The following is a 24,060-nucleotide window of genomic DNA, read 5'->3' on the forward strand; positions in this document are numbered from 1 at the left end:
AGAACCATAAGCTGAAGTTGGATGTGGTGCCAATCATGTGGGCTGCTTCTTCCTGGATGATGGCAAGCCTCTCGAGCTGCACTTGGTCTGGATAAGTGGGGAGGAGACTCCATCACACTTCTGACTTGTGCCTCACGGATGGAGAGGAGAAAGCAGGCGAGTTACTCGCATGTTGCAAAGTGTGGTGCTGGAAAAGCACAGCAGGCCAGGCAGCATCCGAGAAGCAGGAGAATCGACGTTTTGGGCATAAGCCCTTCTTCAGGAATGAGGCTGGTGTGCCAAGCGGGCTGAGATAAAAAGTAGGGGGGGGGGAGTTTGGGGGAGGGGTGCTGGGAATACGATAGGTGGAAGGAGGTGAGGGTGATAGGCCGGAGAGGGGGTGGAGCGGAGAGGTTGGGAAGAAGATTGCAGGTCAAGTGGGCGGTGCTAAATCTGGGGGTTGGGACTGAGATAAGGTGGGGGGAGGGGAAATGAGGAATCTGGAGAAATCTACATTCATCCCGAGTGGCTGGAGGGCTCCTCGTCAGAAGATGAGGTGCTCTTCCTCCAGGCGTTGGAGGAGGCCAAGGACCTGCATGTCCTTGGCGGAGTGGTGGGGGGGGGGGGGGGAGTTAAGTATTCAGCCACAGAGCGGTTGGGTTGGTTGGTGTGTGTGTCCCAGAGGTGTTCCTGAAACGTTCCGCAAGTAGGCAGCCTGTCTCCCCAATGGAGAGGAGACCACATCAGCTGCAATGGATACAGTAAATGATGTGTTTGGAGGTGCAGGTGAATTTGCGACGGTTTTGGAAGCATCCATTGGGGCCTTGGAGGGAGGTGAGGGGAGGTGTGGGCGCAAGTTTTGCACTTCTTGCGGTTGCCGGGGAAGGTGCCGGGAGTTGAGGTTGGGCTGGTGGGGGGTGTGCACCTGACGAGGGAGTCGTGGAGGGAGTGGTCTCTCGGGAATGCTGATAGGGTGGGAAGGGAAATATATCCCTTGAGGTGGGGTCTGTTTGGAGGTGGCGGAAGTGACGGAGGATGATACAATGTATTCGGAGGTTGGTGGGGTGGAAGGTGAGGACCAGTGAGATTCAGTTCTGGTGGCCATTGGAGGGGCGGGGTTCAAGGGCAGAGGTGCGGGATGTGGAGGAGATGTGGTGGAGAGCATCATCGACCACGTCGGAGGGGAAATTGCGGTCTTTGAAGAAGGAGGCCATTTGGGCTGTTCTGTAGTGGAATTGGTTCTCCTAGGAGCAGATGCAGCGGAGGCAAAGAAATTGGGAAAATGGGATGGCATCGATGATTGTATTGGCGCTACCTTGTGCTCCCACGAGGAGACTGAACAGTTCATCCACTTTATTAACACCTACCACCCCGACCTCAAATTTACCTGGACTGTCTCAGACTCCTCCCTCCCCTTCCTAGACCTCTCCATTCCTATCTCGGGTGACCGACTCAACACAGACATTTACTACAAACTGACCGACTCCCACAGCTACCTAGATTACACCTCCTCCCAACCGGCCCCCTGTAAAAAAAAAAGCACCTCTTCTTCTGCCTAGGAACCCTCCAACCACAAAGGATGAATGTAGATTTCTCCAGCTTCCTCATTTCCCCTCCCCCCACCTTATCTCTGTCCCAACCCCTGGATTCAGCACCACTTCTTGACCTGCAATCTTCTTCCCGACCTCTCCGTCCCCACCCCCTCCTCGGCCTATCACCCTCACCTCCTTCCACCTATCGTATTCCCAGCGTCCTTCCCCCAAATCCCCCCCCCCCGCCTTTTTATCTCAGTCCACTTGGCACACCAGCCTCATTCCTGAAGAAGGGTTTATGTCCGAAACATCAATTCTCCTGCTCCTCGGATGCTGCCTAGCCTGCTGCGCTTTTCCAGCACCACACTTTTCAACTCTGATCTCGAGAATCTGCAGTCCTCACTTTCTCCGAGTTACTCACATGGACCAGATAAGATGAATGGCCTCCATGCTCTGCTGGTAAGGACCCTTCTCTTGCGAAATCAAAATAAAACAAAGAACAAATAAAACAAAGCTGGAAGATATGGACCAAAGGGTCTGTTTCCACGCTGTATAACAACAAGATCAGAAATATCTGGAGAAACACAGCAGGACTGGCAGCACATGCCCCATTGAGAAGGTGGTGGTGGGCTAATTTCCTGAACTGCTGTAGTCCATCATCTGTAGGTTGACCCACGAAGCCATGAAGGAGGGAATTCCAGTGGGGAGAAAACAGAGTTAACATTTCGAGTGACTCTTCATCAGAGTTGAGAGTGTGTTTCTGGAAAAGCACAGCAGGTCAGGCAGCGTCCGAGGAGCAGGAGAATCGACGTTTCGGGCCGGAGCCTTTCATAGGGAATGAGCTGAAACATAGGGGATGAAACTTCATCATAACCTCCTCTTCCTCTGAAGGTCTGAACTTCTACGTGCTGTACTGTCATCGCCGACATAGAGGGCGCCCTGGTGCTCACCCATGTGCAGCACTGCAGCTGCCATCTTGCCTGGTTGATGATCGTTGGTAGAAGGCGCGCGCAGCCCAACGGTTTGTTCCAGTCCCACGGCACGTGACAGCGCTGACGTCAGCGGCAGCAACATGGCGGCGGCGGCGAAGGTAGAGTGTTTATGTTTCGCCGGTTTCTAGGTAGTTCCGAGGCCACTTGATTAAACCGCTTTATAACGGACAGCTCGCCTGGTTTTATTTTTGGGGTGGGGGAAATTATCTCCGCAGTTTTTGGTTTGTGAAGGTTTATGTTTTTTTTTGAAAGATTAACGTTTGGATGTAACGATGACAGGATGTTGGGCTGTGTTGACAACTTGTCAATTTGGGAAAATGCCACGAGTGCGGCACCTGCTGCTGACACTGACTCCAGCTTAGAGCTGGCTGGCACTCATCTCATTTGTTACCATCGTCCTCAGTGATTCTCCTGCACCTAGACTGGGAACTCTTTGCCAGAGTGATGGTGGAATGAGGAACTTACAACTGTGGTCATGAATTCCTTTGCCAATCATCATTCACTTTCTAAAATATCATTGATATCTCTAGTCAAAAAATATTGAGGATTCAGTCTTCATATTAGTATGTTAACAAGAAAGTGCAAATTAATTGGGCAAGATCAAGTAGGGTGGGAACATAATTTTATGCATCATAAACATTGGCAGCAGTTTGCCTGGCTCAATAGATTGTGTGCTATAATGTATATTTAATATTTTATTGTCAATTGTTTTGAAACTTAATATTCAAACATGACTGTGGGGAAAACGTGTTAACTAAAGAAGAACTGCATATTCAATTATGAATTAGTAGGCAATTAACAACAAGCCTTTTTTGTTTCAGATTGTTAATGGTCTCTATTTTAAATTGTCAATCCATATTTCATGGTCTCAACCCTACTCCAGCGTTATGAGACCTCTGTGCTCTTCAGTTCTGATCTGTTGCATATCAGAATATCATTACACCACCAAAAATGGCAGTGCCTACATCTCCACTTTCAAATTCCATCCCTGACCCCTCTGAGCCTCTTTAACTCTTTTACCTTCTTTCTATCATTTCTGAACATTTCCCATTTTTGACCAAGCTTTCAACTATCTGTTCAAATATTGTGTTTTGTGGTTTGTTTCCTAATGCTTCAGTGAAACCTCTTGTGACTTTCTGCATGTTGAAAAGACAAAAATACCAGAAGCCTTAAAGGAGATTTGATATGAAAGCAAGCTGTTTCTGTACATTATTATAAAATATTTCAAGCATTGATTGTGTATGTACTTTAAAAAATATAAGACTGTTGAGAGGATCTAAAGATCATGAGATGGTTCACTTCAAAACTTTGAGCTGAAATAAATCCTTGTTTTATCACTACATACATTGCAGTTTGGCCGAAAGTCTTGTAACCTTTAGATGAATTGATAACTATTACTGCAAACAAATTGCAAATTACCCATTACAGTGTACAAAGTGAAAATTCTTACACAGGCAATTCTGAGATTGGATGAGGCAAATATTGTGACAATAGAATAGACTGATGCTAGCAAGTTAACATTGCACTGAAAAAATTAGTGGAAAATTATTAAATCGATTAAAACTTAGCCAAAATATTTATATGCATAATTGACACAGAAGTACATAGCCTCAAAGTAAAGACAAAACCCACTGTCCTGTGAATGGGTTGAAACCATGAGAAGACTAAGATATTCAGATGGGAGAAAGTGAGGACTGCAGATGCTGGAGATCAGAGCTGAAAAATGTGTTGCTGGAAAAGCGTAGCAGGTCAGGCAGCATCCTAAAGAAGGGCTTATGCCCGAAACGTCGATTCTCCTGCTCCTTGGATGCTACCTGACCTGCGCTTTTCCAGCAACACATATTTTTCAGCTAAGATATTCAGAGGGTAAGCTTCTCAGAAAGATAAGTTCTTAAAATCAGCTTTGAAAATTAGTAAGAACTTTTCATAAAAGCTGTAACCAGCAAAGCAGAATTGCTATAATTGTTTTACTATAGGATGACAGTTACAGGAAATTGTTTGGAAGAAACTTGAGAAGTGAGTTGATCTGTATATAAGTACGAGAGCGACTTGAAAGATGTGAAACAGGAAGCAATGTTGCTTTTTATAAAGTGAGATGCAGTCATGCAGCAATGGTATGATTCTATCAAACTGTTTTAAATGATATCTACATTACATAGATTTGGAGGATCCAAACTGTTATTTGTTGCGTGCAAGCAGCCCTGAAATCTGACAATCTGGTCTATGAATATCACGATAATTTTCATTTACTAAGCTAGCTTATCATGCGCACTTAACTGATGGATTGATGGAAACTTTTGCATATATTTCATGTTAACAAATTTGTATTGTTTATACTTTGTGGACATGGCTGGTTTTAGACTGTTGCCTAATTGATTGACAAATCCTGAAAGAGAGTAGAAATATATGTTAACTTTAGAGATGTGCATATTATCGGATAGTTTATATATGCTGCCATACAGTCCATGGTATGCACCATGCAAAATAAACTACAACAAACTTGATCTCCCCTGAATTCTGCTGTCTGTGCCACTTTCCTTCCTTTCACTAATCAGTTTCACTAGATCTCTCCTAAGGTGCTCTTCCTCTACTGGGACGTCCCCTAGTCCTGACTTGTTTAATTCTCTACTTTCTGTCCTAATGTCTTCTCAAAACACTGGTGTTCCTTTTAAATTTTGTTAAGTCACAGATTTTTATTGTGTGTTTTCTTTAAAATTTTGGCAAAACAATGCACCATATTATTTATCACAGCTTGCTGAGTTGCCAAGCACCCACACAGCCTAATGGGTAGCTTAGGATCGATCTCCTGTTGTCAGAATCGTATTCCTGCTAACTTCTTAACCAGCATCCTGGCTCCTACCTTAGTTAATATTAACGGTTCTCTGTTTTCAGGTAATAATCTCCTTTCAGTCCTCTCCTCAAAACCCTATCCTTGACCTTTGTCCTTGTAAGCTACCATCTCATCCTCAACCTTTTTTCTCTTTCCAAAACCCTTCAACATGTATGTAAAATCCTGGTCTATCATTCCCAGCACTGTACTTTGAATCACTTCAGTTGGATTTTATCCTGTCATAGTCCTCAAGTGGCTCTTATCAAAGTCACAAATATTTCTCGATTAACTGTGACAAAGGTAAATTATCCCCCGTAACCATCTTAACATGTGGGCAGCCTTTGACACAGTTGACCACACCCTGCTTCTCCAACATCTCTCCATTGCTATATAGTTGTGTGGAGCTGCAGTTACCTGCTCTCATTCATATAAAAAAGAGTAGCCAGAAGATAACTTGCTGTCACATTGATTCCTCTGGTATTCTCCAAAGATCTCACCTTTGTTCCCTCCCCATTTCACATCTACATGCTGCATCTGGAAGACTGAATTATCTTCATTTCAGTTCGCAAATACACTGCTTCTTCACTAACTCTGGAGCTGGGGGCTGACAAGTGTTTGGTTCTGATGGAAATCATACTAGGGTCTTAAAAGAAGTGCAATATCTGATACATTGGATGTGATTTTATGGAATTCCTAGCTTTGTGGAAAGTACCACTAGACTGGAAGGTAGCGAACGTAACTTTAAAAAAAAGTCAGAAGTTGAAAACAATGGGAGAGTTAACATTTGAGATTTGGAAATATTAAAGCTATTATTAAAAGATGTTATAGCAGGGTACTTGAATAACTTCAGGCAGAGTCAGCTTTTGTGAAGCTAAGTCATATTTGAACTGTTGGAATTCTTGGAGGATATACCACAGCTGTGAAGGAAGGGGAACTGATGGTTGTACTGTCCTTGGCTTTGCAGAAAGCATTTGATAAAGTGCTGCATCAAAGGTTATTGTGGAAAATAAATGATCGTGGTAGAGGAAGTAGCATATTAACATGGATAGAAGATTTGCTGGCTAACATGAAGCAGAGAGTAGGCATAAATGAGCCTTTTTGAGTTGGCAAAAAGTAATGAGTGGTGTATCACAGGGATTGGAGCTAGGATCTTAACTGTTTGCAATTTATATAAACAGAATGGATGAAGGGACAGAAAGTGTGATTGCAAAGTCTTGCTAATACTGCAAAGATAGGTGGAAAGTAAATAATGAAGAGACCATAAGGATGCTGCAAAAAGATATAGATAGGTTAAGTAAGTGGTAAAGATCTGGCAAATGGAATATAATGTGGTAAAATGTGAAATTGCCCATTTGACAAAAAGAAGTGTATTGTCTAAATGGTGAGAGATTGCAGAGCTCTGAGGTACAGACACATCTGGATGTCCTAGTGCATCAATCACAAAAGGTGAGCAGGCAGGTACAGCAAGTGATTAGGAAATAATCACAACATTCTAATAGAATATTATCATAAATTGCAAGGGGAATTGGATGCAAAATTGGAGGTTAGCTTAAGTTCTAAAAGGCATTGGTGAGACAACATCTGGAGTACTGTGCACAGTATTGATTTCCTTATTTTGGGAAAGATGTTGGAAGCAATTCAGATAAGGTTTACCAAATTGATACCTAGAATGAGTGGGTTACCCTGAGAGGGAACATTGGTCAGACTGGGCTTTGCTGTAGTTTGGAAGAGTAAGAGGTGATGACTGAAATGTGTGCAGTCCTGTGGGATCTTGACAGTAGATTTGGAGAGGTGTTTCCACTTATGGGACATGGTGGCAGGGGTGGCACATTGGCTCAGTGGTTAGCACTGCTGCCTCACAGTGCCAGGCACCTGGATTCAAGTCCAGCCTTGGGTGGCGGTCTGTGTGCAGTTTATACATTTCCCCCGTTGTCTGCATGGGTTTCCTCCAGTTCTCTCCCACTGTCCAAAGATGTGCAGGTTAGATGGATTGGCAATGCTAAATTGCCCATAGTGTCTAGCAATGTGCAGGCTAGGTGGACTAGCTATGGGAAATTCAGGGAGGCTGGTGAGTCTGAGTAGGATGCTTTTCGATGGGTCACTGTGGACTCGATGTGCTGAATGGCCTGCATCCATACTGTAGGGATTCTATGAAGGGTTCTGTGAAAAATTTAGAACTAGGGGTCACTAAAAATCAGGGATCACCCATTTAAAATTGAGATGAAGCGATTTTTTTTTCTCCTGAGTGTCACAAGTCTTTGGAACTCTTTTCCCAATAATGAACCAATGTTATATCCTTCTTGGTAGCATTCTGGGCTCAACAATTGTTTTCAACTTTGTCATATTTGACCCTAAGATGAATCATCTTTGTATGCCATCACTAAGATCGCTTAGTTCAACCAATATACCATTGTGACCGCAACACTGCCTCAGCTCATAGAGTTGGAAACAGAACCTTTGAACAAATTAATAATACTTTATTGTCACTTGTTCTCGACAATGAACAACATGATAAATTACTGTGAAAAGCTTCAACTATTGCCACAATCTGGCACCATTCGAATATTTCAAGAATAAAAAGACAAAGCTGAAAGAAAGTCCATGTTTGCTGCAGTAACTCTACCATGAGCCCTGAGCCGGCTGACCAATGGCATCTGTGCTGCACCTACCAATGATGGAGTCAGCACTCTTCAGGCACCATCTCTTCAGTGCTGGGCCCACCCTGCCAACCTGGACCCTAAGATGGACCTACATTCACTCTGAAACCAGGCAAGCACCCCGCCCCTCAGCTCAGCTGTCACCACTGTGACAGTGACCACTCGCCAACTCTGGGCCTACCACAACCAGGAGCTGCTGCCACTGCTATGCCACTAACCAGTAGCCCCATTATGGGCCTACTGCAACCAGGAATCCATGGCTCTGCTGTCTCACCGATGCATGGAGTCCTCACTTTGGGCCCACCACAACCTGGAGTCCCTCACTCCACTGCCAGGCCAGGCTGCTGCTTCACCAAGAGTTCTGCTCTGGCCTCTCCCCTCCATGATGTCACCCCCTCTGCTGCTGCAACAGGAACAAGATGAAGAGAAAGAAGACAGAAACGGTAGGGAAAGAAAAGAGGAAGCAGCTGCTTGGAGCGGATGGGCTCAGGAGCCCGAATACTGCCTACCTTGCTGGCGCTGCCAACTTGAGCATTCTCTCTGCACTGACATAATAGTCTAATCTGATCTAGTGCCATTTGGCACGTCTCCCTCTAAACCTTTCCTATTCATATACCCATTCCTGATCCCTTTTAAATGTTGTAATTGCACCTGCTTCCTCCACCTCCTCTGGCAGCACATTCCATATGGACACCACCCTTTGTGTGAAAAGGTTACCCCTTAGGTCCTTTTTAAATCTGTCTCCTCTCACTTTAAGCCGATGCTGTCTAGTTTTGGTCTCACCTACCCTCGACTGCTACTGAAACCCATTGCTTACCCTATACTTAACTAACCTAATTACAAGTAAAAAGTGAGGTCTGCAGATGCTGGAGATCAGAGCTGAAAATGTGTTGCTGGTTAAAGCACAGCAGGTCAGGCAGCATCCAAGGAACAGGAAATTCGACGTTTCGGGCCAGAGCCCTTCATCAGGAATCCTGATGAAGGGCTCTGGCCCGAAACGTCGAATTTCCTGTTCCTTGGATGCTGCCTGACCTGCTGTGCTTTAACCAGCAACACATTTTCAGCTCTAACCTAATCACAAGCTTGTCTTTCCCATTGTACCCTTCATAAAGTTAAAGTTATCTAAAGCTCTGTTACCAATATCTTGACTAATACAATTTCTGATAACTTGTCACCTCAGTGTTCGTTGGCTGACATTGTGTACTTGTGAAGGAATATTAAAATCTTAAAATTCTCATACATGTTTTCAAAACTCTAGATTGCCTTGATCCCTTCTATCTCTGGAATCTTCCTAGTCTCCAAACTCTGAGAAACCTGTGCTTCTCTATTTCTGACTCATTTAGCATAGTTGATTTTAATACCTTCACGATTGTTGAGTATTCTTTCAGCTGCCAAGAGCAAAAGCTTGAGAACTTCATTCCTAAGTCTCTTTGCTTCCCCACTTCTCAATATATTCCATAAAGCCTACCTTTTCATCCTCATCTACAGTAATATTTCCTTTGTGGCCAGTCAAATTTTGCTTTAGACTCCTGTGGGACACTTTACAATGTTAAAAGTGTAATGCAAATACAAGTTTTTGTTAAATTGCACTATTTTTCTTATTTTAGTGGAGGAAGGTATCCTTTGCTGACTTTTGATAGTAGAAATTGTAAATCTCTGTTGTAGATAGTTCAAAATGTGCCGAAGAGTTCCTGTGTTTTTGGGTTTTAAATTATTTGAAAAGTTAATATTCTGCTTGAATTTAAGCAAAGAAGGACCAAACATTTAGATGCTGGAGAGCTATCTCTATACATGTAGCTATTGAGATAAAGAAAGCTGAATTTGCATTTTTTTAAATCAGTTTTGGATGTGTAATGTAATTCAAAATAATATTTTAAGTTTCTTGTGATATTGTTTGATATATGTAGTGATTTGTAAGTGAATTCACTAAGTGTGCCAAATTTATATGGAGTCAATGTTTCTTATTTGAAAATTAGTTTGAGTGCTGTATTGTAAAGAGTTTGTAATTTGCTTTTAGTATTTAACCATTTTAATCTGTTTGTATAATAGTACTTAGTCAAATTATATATTGATTTATAATATGGTTGTCGTTTGTAATGTCAACGTACTAACATATGAAGTAAGTTTCACATGAACCAAATAAATTAGCATTTACAACGTGTGTGTGTGTGTGTGCGCGCGAACGCAGCAAGTAATTTCTGACCTGCCTCTGGATGTCCTAAAATACTTCAAAGCAAATTAGTACAAATTGTAGTGGCTGTTGTTATGTCGGCAAATTCAATAGACAGTTTGCAACCAGCAAGGTTCCAGAAACAACAATAATCATTTAATTTGCTTTGTCTGATTTGATTGAGGGATACACTTTGGTCACAATGTTGGAAAATTCTTGATTTCCTTTTTGAATATTGCTATGTCATCTTTTATGATTTTTCTGGACAGGCAGATAGTTTATTAATTTAATTTCCCACCACGATGCTGAAGATCTCCTCAAACTCAGGTTGAGAGAACCATCATTAAGCCAGCAGCCACGCAAAATGGTTTAGCCCAGTTTTACAATTGTTGAGCATTTGACTTAATTCTGGACAAGCTTTTAAAGCAGCAAAGTTGAAGGACAGCCTTTCATTTGTATGCTATACATTCAACCAAATCCAAACTTTAAAATAAACTCTGTTCCGTCTTTGTTATTTCAGGTTGTATATGAACAAGATGGAGTATTTATTCATGCATGCTCTGAAAGAATTGGTGAACAAGATACACTTCCAGGAATACTGAGGTTGATTGATAAGGTACTTCAGCCAATCAATTTGGTTTTTTGGTTACTGTACATCCTTACAATAGAAGGCAATTACAATAATTGGGTGAGATTGTGCAACTTTGCATTTGATGAATACATTTAGTTTCTTTCCACAATGTCAAATCTAGTGGTGCTGGTTGTAATAATTCCAAAATTTTCCATCCCTTTTTGCAATTTTTAATCGCAGAGTTTGTTGTTTTTACCAAGTAACCTGCATTCGGAAAAGAAAAGTGTTGAAATCTAAGCCATGTAATGTGACATTACACCAGTGCATGTTTTGTTGCCACCTTGTGAGTCCTAGACTGTCACTGACTGACTGTTAATCTCCTTAAACGTCAATATCCTTGGAAGTAGTTATGGCTCTCGACCATCCAGATTTGTTAGTCATCGATTAATGATTGCTCATGAGTTCATCCATTTGAGATGTATTGCCACTCCCAAGCTACAAATGATTCTTGACCAAATCAATCTTGGTATAGACATGCTGCGGAAAAGTCACATGTTGTTTTTAGTTAGAAGATCATTTCCGTTTGAAACGTGCACTGGAGTTAAATTACATTCAGTTGTTTGCATTCTCTGGAAGAATGTGGAGCTTTTATCTGAACATATTTTGTCTATACTAAAAGATTACAATGAGTACTTGGAACTATATAAATGTTTAATCTAAGTGAGGCCCTGTGCACCCCAAGGTTTGATTCATCTTCAAGACTATTTCCAAACAATCCAAGGACAGTATTTAGTAAATACTGATTTCAACCTTAGTTTGTTCCCTTCCACCATTTTTGTCAAGTAGTAGCAGTAATTCCGCCAAAGTATAGGCTGACGAGAAAACTGGCAAAGGACTTGGCTGTGGAAATAACATCCTGGGACTGAAGATAGAATTATTCATCCATTGAATAGGATCATAGCTACTCAATGGACCAACTTTCCTTTGGTCCAAAATCCTTGATGGCTTGACTAACCAGAACTTAGCACAAGCTTTATCTTGCATCTTGTGATTACACTGAAATTTCAGATCTGGCAGCCTGTTTCTCAACTTCTGCCTTCACAATGCTCTGCAATTATTGCTAATCTTTACTACTGTCTCCAATTCAATACAATCTGTCAGTGTTTTCTCATCTAAATATTTAGATCCTTTTACTGTTGTATGTGATCTTTTGGATTGGTTATACACCTAGATGGCTTGAGGTAATCTGAAATTCAGCAGGTGAATTTTCTTCACCATTGGATCATCCATGATGTTGAAGACATGGAAGTACAGGATGCAGTTGAGTTTGAAGGTGTCGTGATGGTGGTGATAGCTGTAGGATCAATTTAGGACTGTGGTCTATTCGAATACAACAGCTGTATCCAAAGAGATTAGGTAGGTAGGAAATTTTGTACAAGGTTAACCTGAAGTGAGACTTTAGGAAACCTGTGTAGTTAATAATATAGCTTAATATTTAAATATGGTATAGATTTCCAAAGGTCATGTCTGCGGGGAACTGTAAGTAAATTCAGTTCAGATTTGCAATGAGTATGAGGTGGCACCAATAGGGAAGGGGCAGGTGACAATAAGCCTGTGGCTTTCTTTTAGTATATTTGAAAAATAACAACCAGCATCTTGAAAACCCAGCTGGTTGATCTCTACGGTTAGTTAATCTACCTTAGAGATTTCAGTCTGGAAGCAAATAAAATTCATGGGTAAATTCAACAGTTACAGAATTGAGATGCAGTAAGAACTTGCAGAAATTAAATGGTAAACAAGAGGAACCATTTGCAAACATTTCACATCTTCACTTCCTGTAATTTATATTTAACATGGAAACTTCCTGTGTAGTCATTATATTAATTAGTGCAATTATATAAAGCCATTTATGATGGAAAACCCTGTAAGAATTGGAATTAAGTTTTTAAACAGATATGTTTAATTTTATTTATTGTCACTTGTACCGATTTGAATGAAAAGCTTTGTTTAAGAGCAGTGCATGTGGATCATAGTAAGCAAGAATGTATAGAACAAAAGATTTAGATAGAGGAATACAGGTATCATTGCACAGGTTGTACAAGAGAGATCAACATTAGCAAGGTCAGCGTTATTTGAAGCTAGAGAGTTGATTCAGTCGTCTCACAACGGCCTGAACAAGCTGTCCCTGAACCTACTGGTGCGTGTGTTCAGGCTTCTGTATCTTCTGCCTGATGGAAGAAGTTGTAGGAGATCATTACTGGGGGTGTGAAGAGTCTTTGATAATATTGGCAGCCTTTCTGCAGTAGCAAGCCATGCACATTGAGTCCATGGATAGAAGGTTGGCTCCCATGATGGCCTAGACTGTGCACACCACCCTCTGTAGTTTGCTACGATCTGGACAGAGCAGTTGTATACCAGGCTGTTATGCACCCAGACAGTATGTTTTCAATTGTGCATCTGTAGAAGTTGCCAAATTTCATGAGCCGCCTGAGGAAGGAGAGCCTTCTTGACCATAGTAACTACATATCTATTTAATTTGTCGCACCTTGCAAAATTTTTTTTAAGAATTGAATTTGAAAGTCCTCAATCTAGGGCTTGATATGTTTACCCAAAGGATGAAAAAGTGCCAAGATTTGGAGGACTGCAGAGATCTCAGAGTGTTGTGGGGCTGGCAGATATTGCAGAATTGAGAAAGGTTAAGGCCTTGGAGGGATTTGAAAACGAGCATGTGAATTTTGAAATCAATTCATTGTTGGACTTAGAGCAAATCATAGAATCCTATAGTGTGGAAACAGGCCCTTCGGCCCAACAAGTCCACTCCGATTCTCCGAAGAGTAACTCGTCCAGATCCCTATATTTACCTCTGACTATTGCACCTAAACTGCACATCCCTGAACGCTATGGGCAATTTAGCATGGCCAAACCATCTAACCTGCACATCTTTTGATAGTCAGAGGAAACTGGAGCACCTGCAGGAAACCCACGCAGACACGGGGAGAATGTGCAAACTCCACACACATGTTTGTCTGAAGGTGGAAACAAAACTGGGTCCCTGGTGTTGTGAGGCAGCAGTGCTAACCACTGAGCTACCGTGCCACTCCATGAAATGTAGGTCAACAAGCATGACTGATGGGTGAATTGATTTGCTAGACAGTTAAACTTGCTCCCCCTGCACAGTACTGATAGCTACCACCTAATAGATAATATTGATTACATTAGCTTGTTTTTTATCCTCTAAAACTGACAAGGTATAATTTTATGTGTCAAATGCCACTCTGTTGTTACACAATAATGGAGTGTTGTGGAAGTAATTTGCCAAAATGCTGACACTTTTAAAAACACATTACTCTTTAACAAAAATGTACTTGATGTATTCATCAGCAAATCCATGTCACTAAAGTTGTTTTCTATATAAACATTCCTATTGTTATAAAATAGTGTGCTCTCTGGTTCCCTGTGAACAATACCAATACAGGCTTGCTTGTGCAACTTTTGTGAACTAATTTGCTGGCTTTATTTAATAAGTGCTGAAAATATGTTGCTGGAAAAGCGCAGCAGGTCAGGCAGCATCCAAGGAACAGGAAATTCGACGTTTCGGGCATAAGCCCTTTATAAGGAATTCCTAATAAAGGGCTTATGCCCGAAACGTCGAATTTCCTGTTCCTTGGATGCTGCCTGACCTGCTGCGCTTTTCCAGCAACACATTTTCAGCTCTGATTTCCAGCATCTGCAGACCTCACTTTCTCCTTTATTTAATAAGTGTCTAAATTGAGATGATTCCTTCATGATAGAACTGCTTTCCTAATACACTTTTTGTATTAGACCGAATCTACAATGTATAAATTACTAAATGAATTGATAGTCATTTCTGCTATAAATGGGTTCATATATCTTTTTGCAAGGATGTTCTACATTTTTTTAAAATTCAAATTTAAAGTAGTTTGTTGTTGACGTTTTCATACAGGTTAATTAGTCGATGGTGGCTGTAGTCTTTTACGTACTTTTTCTTTCAGGGTACTGGGGCTGTAGTGGATTGGTCACCAGTGGATGACTCTCTGGATTCTTCAAACATTTTTTGTGCAGGCAAGGTAATTTATCACATAATCAAATGGAATAATTAGATTTAAATACATTTTTGGTGATGTGAGCAGATTGACAGGAACTGTAACTATACAGTGTTATTGTTTTATGTGTAATGACATGTTAGGTGGGGTACATTTGTACAATGTGATAGTGAGCCTAACGGACATTCACCTATTCACTTTCAAATGTTTGCAGTGGTTTAAAAAGTGATTTGCACCTTAATTATATGTTCTTTCTATGTTTGTGTTTCATGATATAGTTTGCTTGTACATCTTGTTTTGTCAAAACCTGGCATACCAAAATTCTAGTTTTAACAAAGGATCTCATTGCAATGAATTTAAACTTAAATGTATAATCAAAATGCTTATAGCTCATCTTCTGGTCGACCAAATGGATTCCATTTAAATTTACTTTGGTCGAGAGACTTATATAAACGTTTTATATAAACAATATAAACAAGAGGTGGTGGTGGAGGGATGCTTTTTGGACTGGAGATCTGTGACTAGTGGTGCACATAGGAATTGGTACTGTATCCATTCCTTTTTGTCACTTATTTAAATGATTTGAATAGGAGGTAAGGTTGCAGATAACACCAAAATTGGTGGTGTAGTGAATAGTGAAGAAAGTTATCTCAGAGTACAATGGGACCTTGATCAGATTAACAAATGTGCCGAGGAGTGACAGATGGACTTCAGTTGAGAGAGATAAGGTGCTGTGTTTTTGTAAGGCAAATCAGGGCAGGACTTATACACTTAGTTGTCAGGTCCTGGGGAGTGTTGCTGAATAAAGAGACCTTGGAATACAGATTCATAGTTCCTTGGATGGTGAAGAGGGCATATTAGGTATGCTTGCCTTTATTAGTTAGTGCATTGAGTATAGGAGTTGGGAGGTGTTGTTGCAGTTTACAGGACAGTGGTTAGGCCACTTTTGAATACTGTGAGCAATTCTGGGGTCTCCTTACTGTGAGAGATGTTGCTAAACTTGAAATAGTTCAGAAAAGATTTACAAGGATGTTGCCAGGGTTGGAGGATTTGAGCTATAGGGAACCGCTAAATAGGCTGGGGCTGTTTTCCCTGGAGCGTCGGAGGCTGAGGGGTTACCTTATAGGACCTAATAAAATGATGAGGGTCACGGATAGGTTGAGTAGTCAAGGTCTTTTCCCCTGGGTATGGGAGTTCAAAACTAAAGGGCATAGGTTAAAGGTGCAAGAGGAGGGATTTAAAAGGGATCTAAGGGGCAAGATTTTCACATAGAGGGTGGTGCATGTATGGAATGAACTGCCGGAGGCTGTTACAATTACAACATTTAAAAGGCATCTACATGAGTACACAAATAGGAAGTGTTTAGAGAGATATGGGCCAAATGCTGGCAAATTGGTTTTGATTAATTTAGCTATCTGGTCAGCATGGATGACTTAGACTAAAGGGTTGTTTCCATGATGTATGTCTCTGTCTGTATGGCTTTAATTCTTCAAAGAAACACTGGCTTAATTAGGTGATCATCATTTTGGGTGTGATTTGGAGATGCCGGTGTTGGACTGGGGTGTACAAAGTTAAAAATCACACAACACCAGGTTATAGTCCAACAGGTTTAATTGGAAGCACACTAGCTTTCGGAGCCTCCTTCATCCGGTGGTAGAACCTAATAAAATGATGAGGGTCATGGATAGATTGAGTAGTCAAAGTCTTTTCCCCCGGGTATGGGAGTTCAAAACTAAAGGACATAGGTTAAAGATGTGTGAGGAAGGATTTAAAAGGGATCTAAGGGGCAAGATTTTCACATAGAGGGTGGTGCATGTATGGAATAAACTGACGGAGGTGGTGGTGGCTACCACCTGATGAAGGCGCGACGCTCCGAAAGCTAGTGTGCTTCCAATTAAACCTGTTGTTGTGTGACTTTTAACCATTTTGGGGGTTCATTCGTCTCTCACCTCTGAATGAATTGTGTTGCTTTACTGTAGTGTAAGTGGTAAGCATTTGCTAGACTAAATCTGCAAAATAAGCTCTTGTGGCATATTGGTAATGTCTCTGCCTCTGGATCAGAAGATCCAAGCTCAAGTCTCACCTACTATAGAGGAAATTTGGAGAGGAAATTCAAGGTGGAGTTTAATTTGCAAGTTTAGAGTGGTTGAGAATGCATATTTAGAGGGAGGGTGATTGGGGTGAGGGTTCCTGAGGAGATAACACAATTTCCAATGTTAGCTAGAATGAGAACAAAATAAATATGCACTTTGAAAATATCGCTTAAATAGTAATGTATGTGTTCGAATAATCGAGAAAATGTATCATACAATTCACATTATTTCACTGTTTTTCACATTGAACATCCAATAAACTTTACTTACAGTGTTTTGAAATATTGTTTGACTGGCGTATGTCTCATGGATTTATCGGGTGCTATTTCCTTATGTTTAATGCTACAAGTGAATTTCAAATTAATATGCTTTTTATTGAAAACTTTTGTCTTAGGATTCTAGTTCAGTTGTCGAATGGAATCAATGTCCGAAAGAAAGATCTTCTAGGAGTACAATGAATCAAATCAGCTGTGAAGCTGAATGGGACATGGTTAATACCGTTACTTTCAAAAAGAAATCCTTTATAAATGGTGATGGTATGTAAAATACATTAAATGGAGTGTTTACAATGTAGTCATTACATTAAAGAACACATACTTTGAAACTAATAAATTATTTAATGCATTTAACAGCACCAAGTGCAATTTGAATTGGCAATATCTGGATTGGAATTTACAAAATTACTCCTTAAACTTAAGGCATGGCTGGTAGTACTTGATGAATATTTTTCACACTTTTTAAAATGAATATTCTTAGTCAATGTTTGATGCATTTGAATAAATTATTTATTTAATGTTATATCATGAAGCACTACAAGAACCAAATATTATAATTAAATCATTAATCACCCTAAATGAAATATAAAGTCGCATTCTGGTAATATAGCATTTTAGTATTTGTGTGTCATAAACATCTAAGATTTCTTTATGCATATTCTTTAGCCAATAAAGTGTGATCTTTGCTTTTAGTGTGGAATGGAGTCCAGGCAGTTTTACAATAGTGAAGACAAAACTACTCTTTCTAATTTGGCACTAAGTTCAATAGTGAATTTGGTGGGTATGTGGGAAGAAACTAGGGAATGGTACTTGTAAGAGAGATTTGTCTTTCAAATCTGTAAGGCATGAAGAGAAAAAAGTAGGTGTTTGACGGTAGGTAATGACACCTTAAAAATGTTGGCTTTAAGAGATTTTTTAAATTATTTGACAGTTGTTCTGTAGCTTCACTGGCCTTTAATGGATCCAATCATAATTCGTCTCAGTAATGTATTATAAGGCATTTAAACCTTGTATAGCGGTGAGCAATGGAAATACTTTTGGTAAAGATAAAACTTCAATTGGGATGTTTAGAAATATTGGAATGAATAGGAAGGGAACTTAAGTGTCTGCTTGAGTTTTTGAAGCCTTGCAATAAGATTGTAATATAACAGAAAGTTAGTTTCTCTGTGTCAGCAGTACTTGGGTTAGATTTTCTTTTGAAGCCAGTTATGAAGTGTGTTGCTTGTTACCATGCAACTTCGCTAAGTAAGTGCTCCAAGTCCCATAACTTTTTTTATCTTATTGTTAAAAGCAAGAAGGTACTCCGTCTCTATTTTGTAGTGTATGACCTGTGTTTGAGCCAACAACAAAGTTTTGATGGTAATTGCTGATCAGGACAAAAACTGCTTAAAGATCTGCAGTCTCTGTGACATGGATTTCACCTTCACAAATATTAATTTGATTCTGACACTAATGATAGGGATCTTTGGTCTCCAGCACTAGTAATGTCATCAAGCAGATCACATTAAAGAGTTCTCAGAACACAAAGTAAAAGGAAATGGGGCGGAGAGATAAATAGAGGGTGGGGGTAGGAAGGTGATAGGTAGGTGCAGGTAGGAGGTGAGAGTGATACGTCGGAGGGGAGGGTGGAGCAGATAGCTGGGAAAGAAGATTGACAGGTAGGACAGTTCAAAAGGGCGGTGCCAAGTTGGAGGTTTGGATCTGGGATGAAGTGGGGGGAGGGGAGATAAGGAAACTGGTGAAGTTGATGTTGATGATGTGTGGTTGAAGGATCCCAGGGCAGAAGATGAGGCACTTCACTTCCAGTCTTTGGGTGGCTTGGATTTGACAGTGGAGATGGCACGTGACTTGCATGTCCTTGGCAGAGAACCACTTCAACTCCCCCTTCCTACACACACAACCCTCTATGAAAATGTTGCCCCTTAGGTCCCATTTAAATCTTTCCCCCCTCACCCTTAACCTATGCCCTCTAATTCTGGACTCCACCACCCCAGGGGAAAGATCTTGTCTGTTTACCCTATCCATGCCCCTAATGTTTTTATAAACTTTTATAAGGTCACCTCTCAGCCTCATGACTCCAAAATTAGAGGGCATAGATTTAGGGTGAGCAGGGAAAGACTTAAAAGGAACTTAAGGAGCAACTTTTTGACAGTGTATTCTGCATCTTTGGAATGAGCTGTCAGAGGAAGTGGTGGAGGCTGATCCAAATGCCTTTTAAATGCTGTAATTGTATGGGTATATGAATAGGAAGGGTTTAGAGGGAAATGGGCTGAGTGCTGGCAAATGGGACTAGACTAATTTGGGATGCCTGGTTAGCATGGACGAGTTGGACTGAAGGATCTGTTTCTGTGCTGCATTTCTGTGACTCCATGACATGGATTCAGATAGATGGTGAAAGTTAAAGTCAGTATAAAATCTGGAATAAAAAGCTAGCCTAATAACAACCGTGTAGCCATTGTCATTTGTGAGAAGAGCCTAACTGGTTCACTAATGTCATTCAGGGAGCAAATCTCGCATCCTTGACTGGTCTGCAAAACATGACTCCAGACCCACAGCAATATGATTAACTCAACTGCCTTCTAGGCAATTAGGGTGGGGAATTAATGCTGACCTAACCAGAATACTAATGTCCCATGATCAATAACAAAACAAAAATATAATGCTCACTGAACTGTGAACAAAATAATTAGAAATAATTAGTTGACTGTTGCATTGATCTTTCTGTAATTGTTTTCAAGCAGTAATGACATTTTTTTCCAGGTTTAACATCACCTTGTGATGCTTGGATGATTGTTTTGTTGAGAACTAAATTTTTTTTCTATTTAATTTTTACATTTTTAGATGATTCAACATATAATATGAATAAAAGAAGTAAATGGGCATTTTCCTTCAGTCTGACTGACCTGAAATCCATTAAAAAAAATTCAAAAGGCATGGGCTGGTCATACATGGTGTTTTGTCTTTGGGATGATACCTTTCTGCCAGCTCTTCATTTCCATCATGGAGGCAGCACAATTCTACTGCAGTGCCTTAAACGATATGTTCTTCTTAGTGAGTGAGTAATTAAAGAATACTTGCATAAAATTCCGTTTTATTGCTATAATTTTTGTGATAGCACTTTAAATTCATCTTTCTGAACAATTTTAATTTCTTTCCCCATGTTTCACATTACTTCAAATTCTTTCCTGCTAATATAACCCATAGTATCTTTTTCAAGAGTAATTTTTTCAATTTTGTAATTGTGTCATGCTCATTGTAGGTGCACGTAATGCCATTGGCCATTTCCATGGCAAGCTCTCCATCCCCGTCCTCACCCACTATTCCAGATGTATTGTTTTATGAGAGTGACAATCATACATTGCTTTCTTTTACTTCGGGTCAAGTCCCAACAATGACCATTCATGGTGACGCTGCCAAGACACTCTTAGAATAGGCAGCTACCTGAGGATGGGATCATTTGAAGATGTGAATAAAATCAAGATTTGATTCGCAGTGTTAAAAATCACACAACACCACGTTATAGTCCAACAGGTTTAATTGGAAGCACTAGACTTCGGAGTGCTGCTCCTTCATCAGGTGGAGTGGCGCTCCGAAAGCTAGTGCTTCCAATTAAACCAGTTGTACTATAACCTGGTGTTGTGATTTTTAACTTTGTACACCCCAGTCCAACACCGGCATCTCCAAATCATAATTCAGATTGAAATACTTAGTTGATATACAAAACAAATTTGATTTTTCTCCCAGTCTATACAGTTGGTGATTTTATAGTTTTTAGGCAATACATAGCAATTCTGCATTTCTGCAGAAGGATCTTTTGTTAATGTTCTTATATCAAACTTATCATGACCAAAGGAGGTTTGAGAATTCTTAGTTTTTACAGTAAAGCTGTTATTAGTTCCAATACAGTCTTGCCAGGAGATCAGTGTAGTTGATTTTTAAAGTATTTATTATAATGCCAATACAAATAAAAACAAACTTAAAATTCTAAACTTCAAGCAAATTAGGAAATACTGGAACAGCAGTTAACTGGTAGTTGTGCATATACTGCCACTAGAGGGCATTTGCTTATAATTTGATCTCTGATAGCTAACCAAAACCTGATCTCACTGGATGTTTAATTCGACAATTTAGGTTGGAAGCTCAGTCGTCGTCTTTCTCCAATAATGAGCACAAACCTAATAGCATGTTGCAGTATAATATGTTGTTTTAAAAGGCTACCAACACCATTGTTATAGGCCAGATAGTGATGAGACAGAATACAAGAAAGAGCTTGGTGGCATGGTGTAAAGATAACAATCTCTTCCTCAACATCAGCAAAACTAAAGAGCTGATCGTCGACTTCAGGAAACAGGAGGAAGGCAAGCTCCTATCTACGTCAATGGAGCTGAGGTGGAGATGACAGAGTGTAAGTTTCTAGGAATGATGATCACCAGCAATCTGTTCTGGACCACTCACGTTGATGTGACAGTCAAGAAGGCACAACTGTGCCTCCTCTTCCTCAGGAGGATAAGGAAATTCATTATGTCTATAAGGACTGTTACCCACTTTTATAGAGGCTCCACAGAAAGCATTCTATCTGGATGCATCACCACTGCTTGGTGTGGCAACTGCTCTGCCCAGGACCATAAGAAACTACAGAAAGTTGTGAACACAGCCAAGTCCATCATGCAAGCCAGCATTCCATCGGTTGATTCTATCTACACTTCTCGCTGCTTCGGAAAAGCAGCCAACGTCATCAAAGACCCCTCCCATCCTGGTTTTGATCTCGTTCGATCTCATCCGTCAGGCAGAAGATACAAACACGTACTAACAGGTTCAAGGCCAGCTGTTTTCAGATTTCTGAATGGGCCTGTCAAATTTCAAATCTCATGTTGAGCTTGCTTTTTATGTACCTTTGCAGCTGTAACTTGGCATTCCTCACTCAATTCAATCACTGTGCATCTTTGTATTATTATTTGCATGTACTGCACGTAAAACAAAATTTTTCACTGTACCGAGATACATGTGACAATAATAAATCAAATCAATTCAAATGACTAGTCTTTGTTTGATGCACAACTTGGTCCCTTTTTTATCTTTCACATTTCTAAGTTGTTTGTTCATTATTCAGGTTTTCTTTATGAAATGTCTCAGTGTATCACAAAATGTTTATATGATTTAATGAACTATGTGTACCTCACTCTCATGTCAGACTCTTTCTAACTTACTGTTAATATCATAAATTGAATATGCAATAATGATCAAGGCAAATTTAAAAATGATTGTTAATTATAAAGGTCAGCATGTTATATTGTAGATTACATTAAAATCATAAATGAATTGTAAAAATACGTTGGACTGTTCAGATTATTTGTTTAGGCAGAAAAGCTAATAAATTTCTTTTGATAAATTATAGAAGCAGGATGGAATGATCTGAAACAACAGGTTCAAATAAATAGAATCCCATATATGTACATATATTAATTATTTAAATATTATGACTGTGCTGTTGTACTATTTCCCGCACAATTGTAGGATATTTAAAAACAGGAGATAAGCACAAGTGTGAGCTATTTATATCATCAAGTATAGTCCACCTTTCAATTTGAACATGACTGATCCCTGATCTAATTTGTGAGGAAGCATCACCTGTTGTTGGAGAATTGGAGGATGGAATAAACTGTAAGACTGATATTAATTGTCATTTTGTTAAATTGCATTGTGGCTGCCATTAGTGAGTGCCAAATATATCCTATGAAGCTGATGCAAGACAAACCAATGCAATGTGTAAGGAAATCAACAATCAAACAATTGTATGTTAAGGAGATGGCTGAGAAATTACATTTTCCATTGAAGTTTTGTTAGATAGGCCAAATAGCATCTCTGTCTCTATTTTTATGAAATGTTTGCCATTTTCATGTGAGAAATCACGGCTCATTATTTACTTCAGACCAATTGCGCAAACTAAAAACATTTGTAAAATAGCTAACAAATTGCCTTCCCATTCTCCATTTAGCTGGTGAGGAGGAGGGGATGGTTTAGGAAATCCAATGCATAGTATAACTCAGTCCTGTGATTCTTTTAAGCCTGCTTACGTTTTAGGAACTTTGCTGCACACTGTAATCTGTGGCCCCTGGAAGATCTCCAGGTTGGAGAGCGAGTTATTTCAGTTATCTGGACTGATGTTGGTTTGTACTGAAGATCTTCATTTTGGAAAGCCAGAAACATCATTGAATATGGTTAGATACTTCTATTTACTACATTGCTCTAAAATATTCTAATGTAAAGTTTGCACATAATGTTTGCTGAGAAGTTTTTGTCTCAGTTGTTATGCTCCCAGCTGATAGTAATAATGGTCAAGTCAGATTCCAAAGTGAGACTTGGCTTGATACACCATAAGTTTTATTTTTGCAGTTTGGTTATCATGGTAGTCAGTCACTGAACTATTCACTAGAGACTGTTGATGTACTTTTAACCACATAGCATCAAAGGACCAAAACAAGCATGCACAACACTGAAGAAACTGAGCAAGTCAGGCAGCATCTCTGGAAAGTGAGGCAGCGTTAACATTTCAAGTCCAGTATTATCCCCCTTCAGAATTTGAGTTCTGTTGAAATTAAAATTGTTAGAGAAATTGTAATTACAGAATCTGAAGGATCTAACAGGTTGTTTCTTAAATTTAGCACAGATAACCTCTGACAGCAAATTGTGTTGTGCCTCCGATGTTATATTGCCGTGTTTGTGCTAGTATAGTTCTGGAGTTGGTTTATGTTCAGATCCTGCCATGTGGAAAATAGTTTTCTGTCATATGAACAGGACTCTGGATATTTTCATCATGGTGGGAATGCATGTTTGCAACTGGGGCTGCACAGTATAATTGTGTTGTCGTCACTCTTGAAAACTGGTTTTGTAGTATAA

General features: G+C 40.0%; 1 protein-coding gene across 1 annotated transcript in view; it reads left to right on the forward strand.

Moving 5' to 3' along the window:
* Positions 1–2,581: 2,581 nt before the first annotated feature.
* Positions 2,582–24,060, forward strand: part of tbc1d15 (TBC1 domain family, member 15) — a 45,192-nt gene continuing 23,713 nt past the window's right edge. Inside the window, exons 1-5 of the mRNA XM_060839750.1 lie at positions 2,582–2,601; positions 10,681–10,776; positions 14,745–14,819; positions 17,283–17,424; positions 20,005–20,218. Of these exons, the coding sequence (XP_060695733.1) occupies positions 2,584–2,601; positions 10,681–10,776; positions 14,745–14,819; positions 17,283–17,424; positions 20,005–20,218 (545 nt within the window). The 5' untranslated portion in view covers positions 2,582–2,583. The remainder of the gene's footprint in view (positions 2,602–10,680; positions 10,777–14,744; positions 14,820–17,282; positions 17,425–20,004; positions 20,219–24,060) is intronic.

The sequence above is a fragment of the Hemiscyllium ocellatum genome, chromosome 19 (assembly GCF_020745735.1).
Source record: "Hemiscyllium ocellatum isolate sHemOce1 chromosome 19, sHemOce1.pat.X.cur, whole genome shotgun sequence".
Lineage (NCBI taxonomy): Eukaryota > Metazoa > Chordata > Chondrichthyes > Orectolobiformes > Hemiscylliidae > Hemiscyllium > Hemiscyllium ocellatum.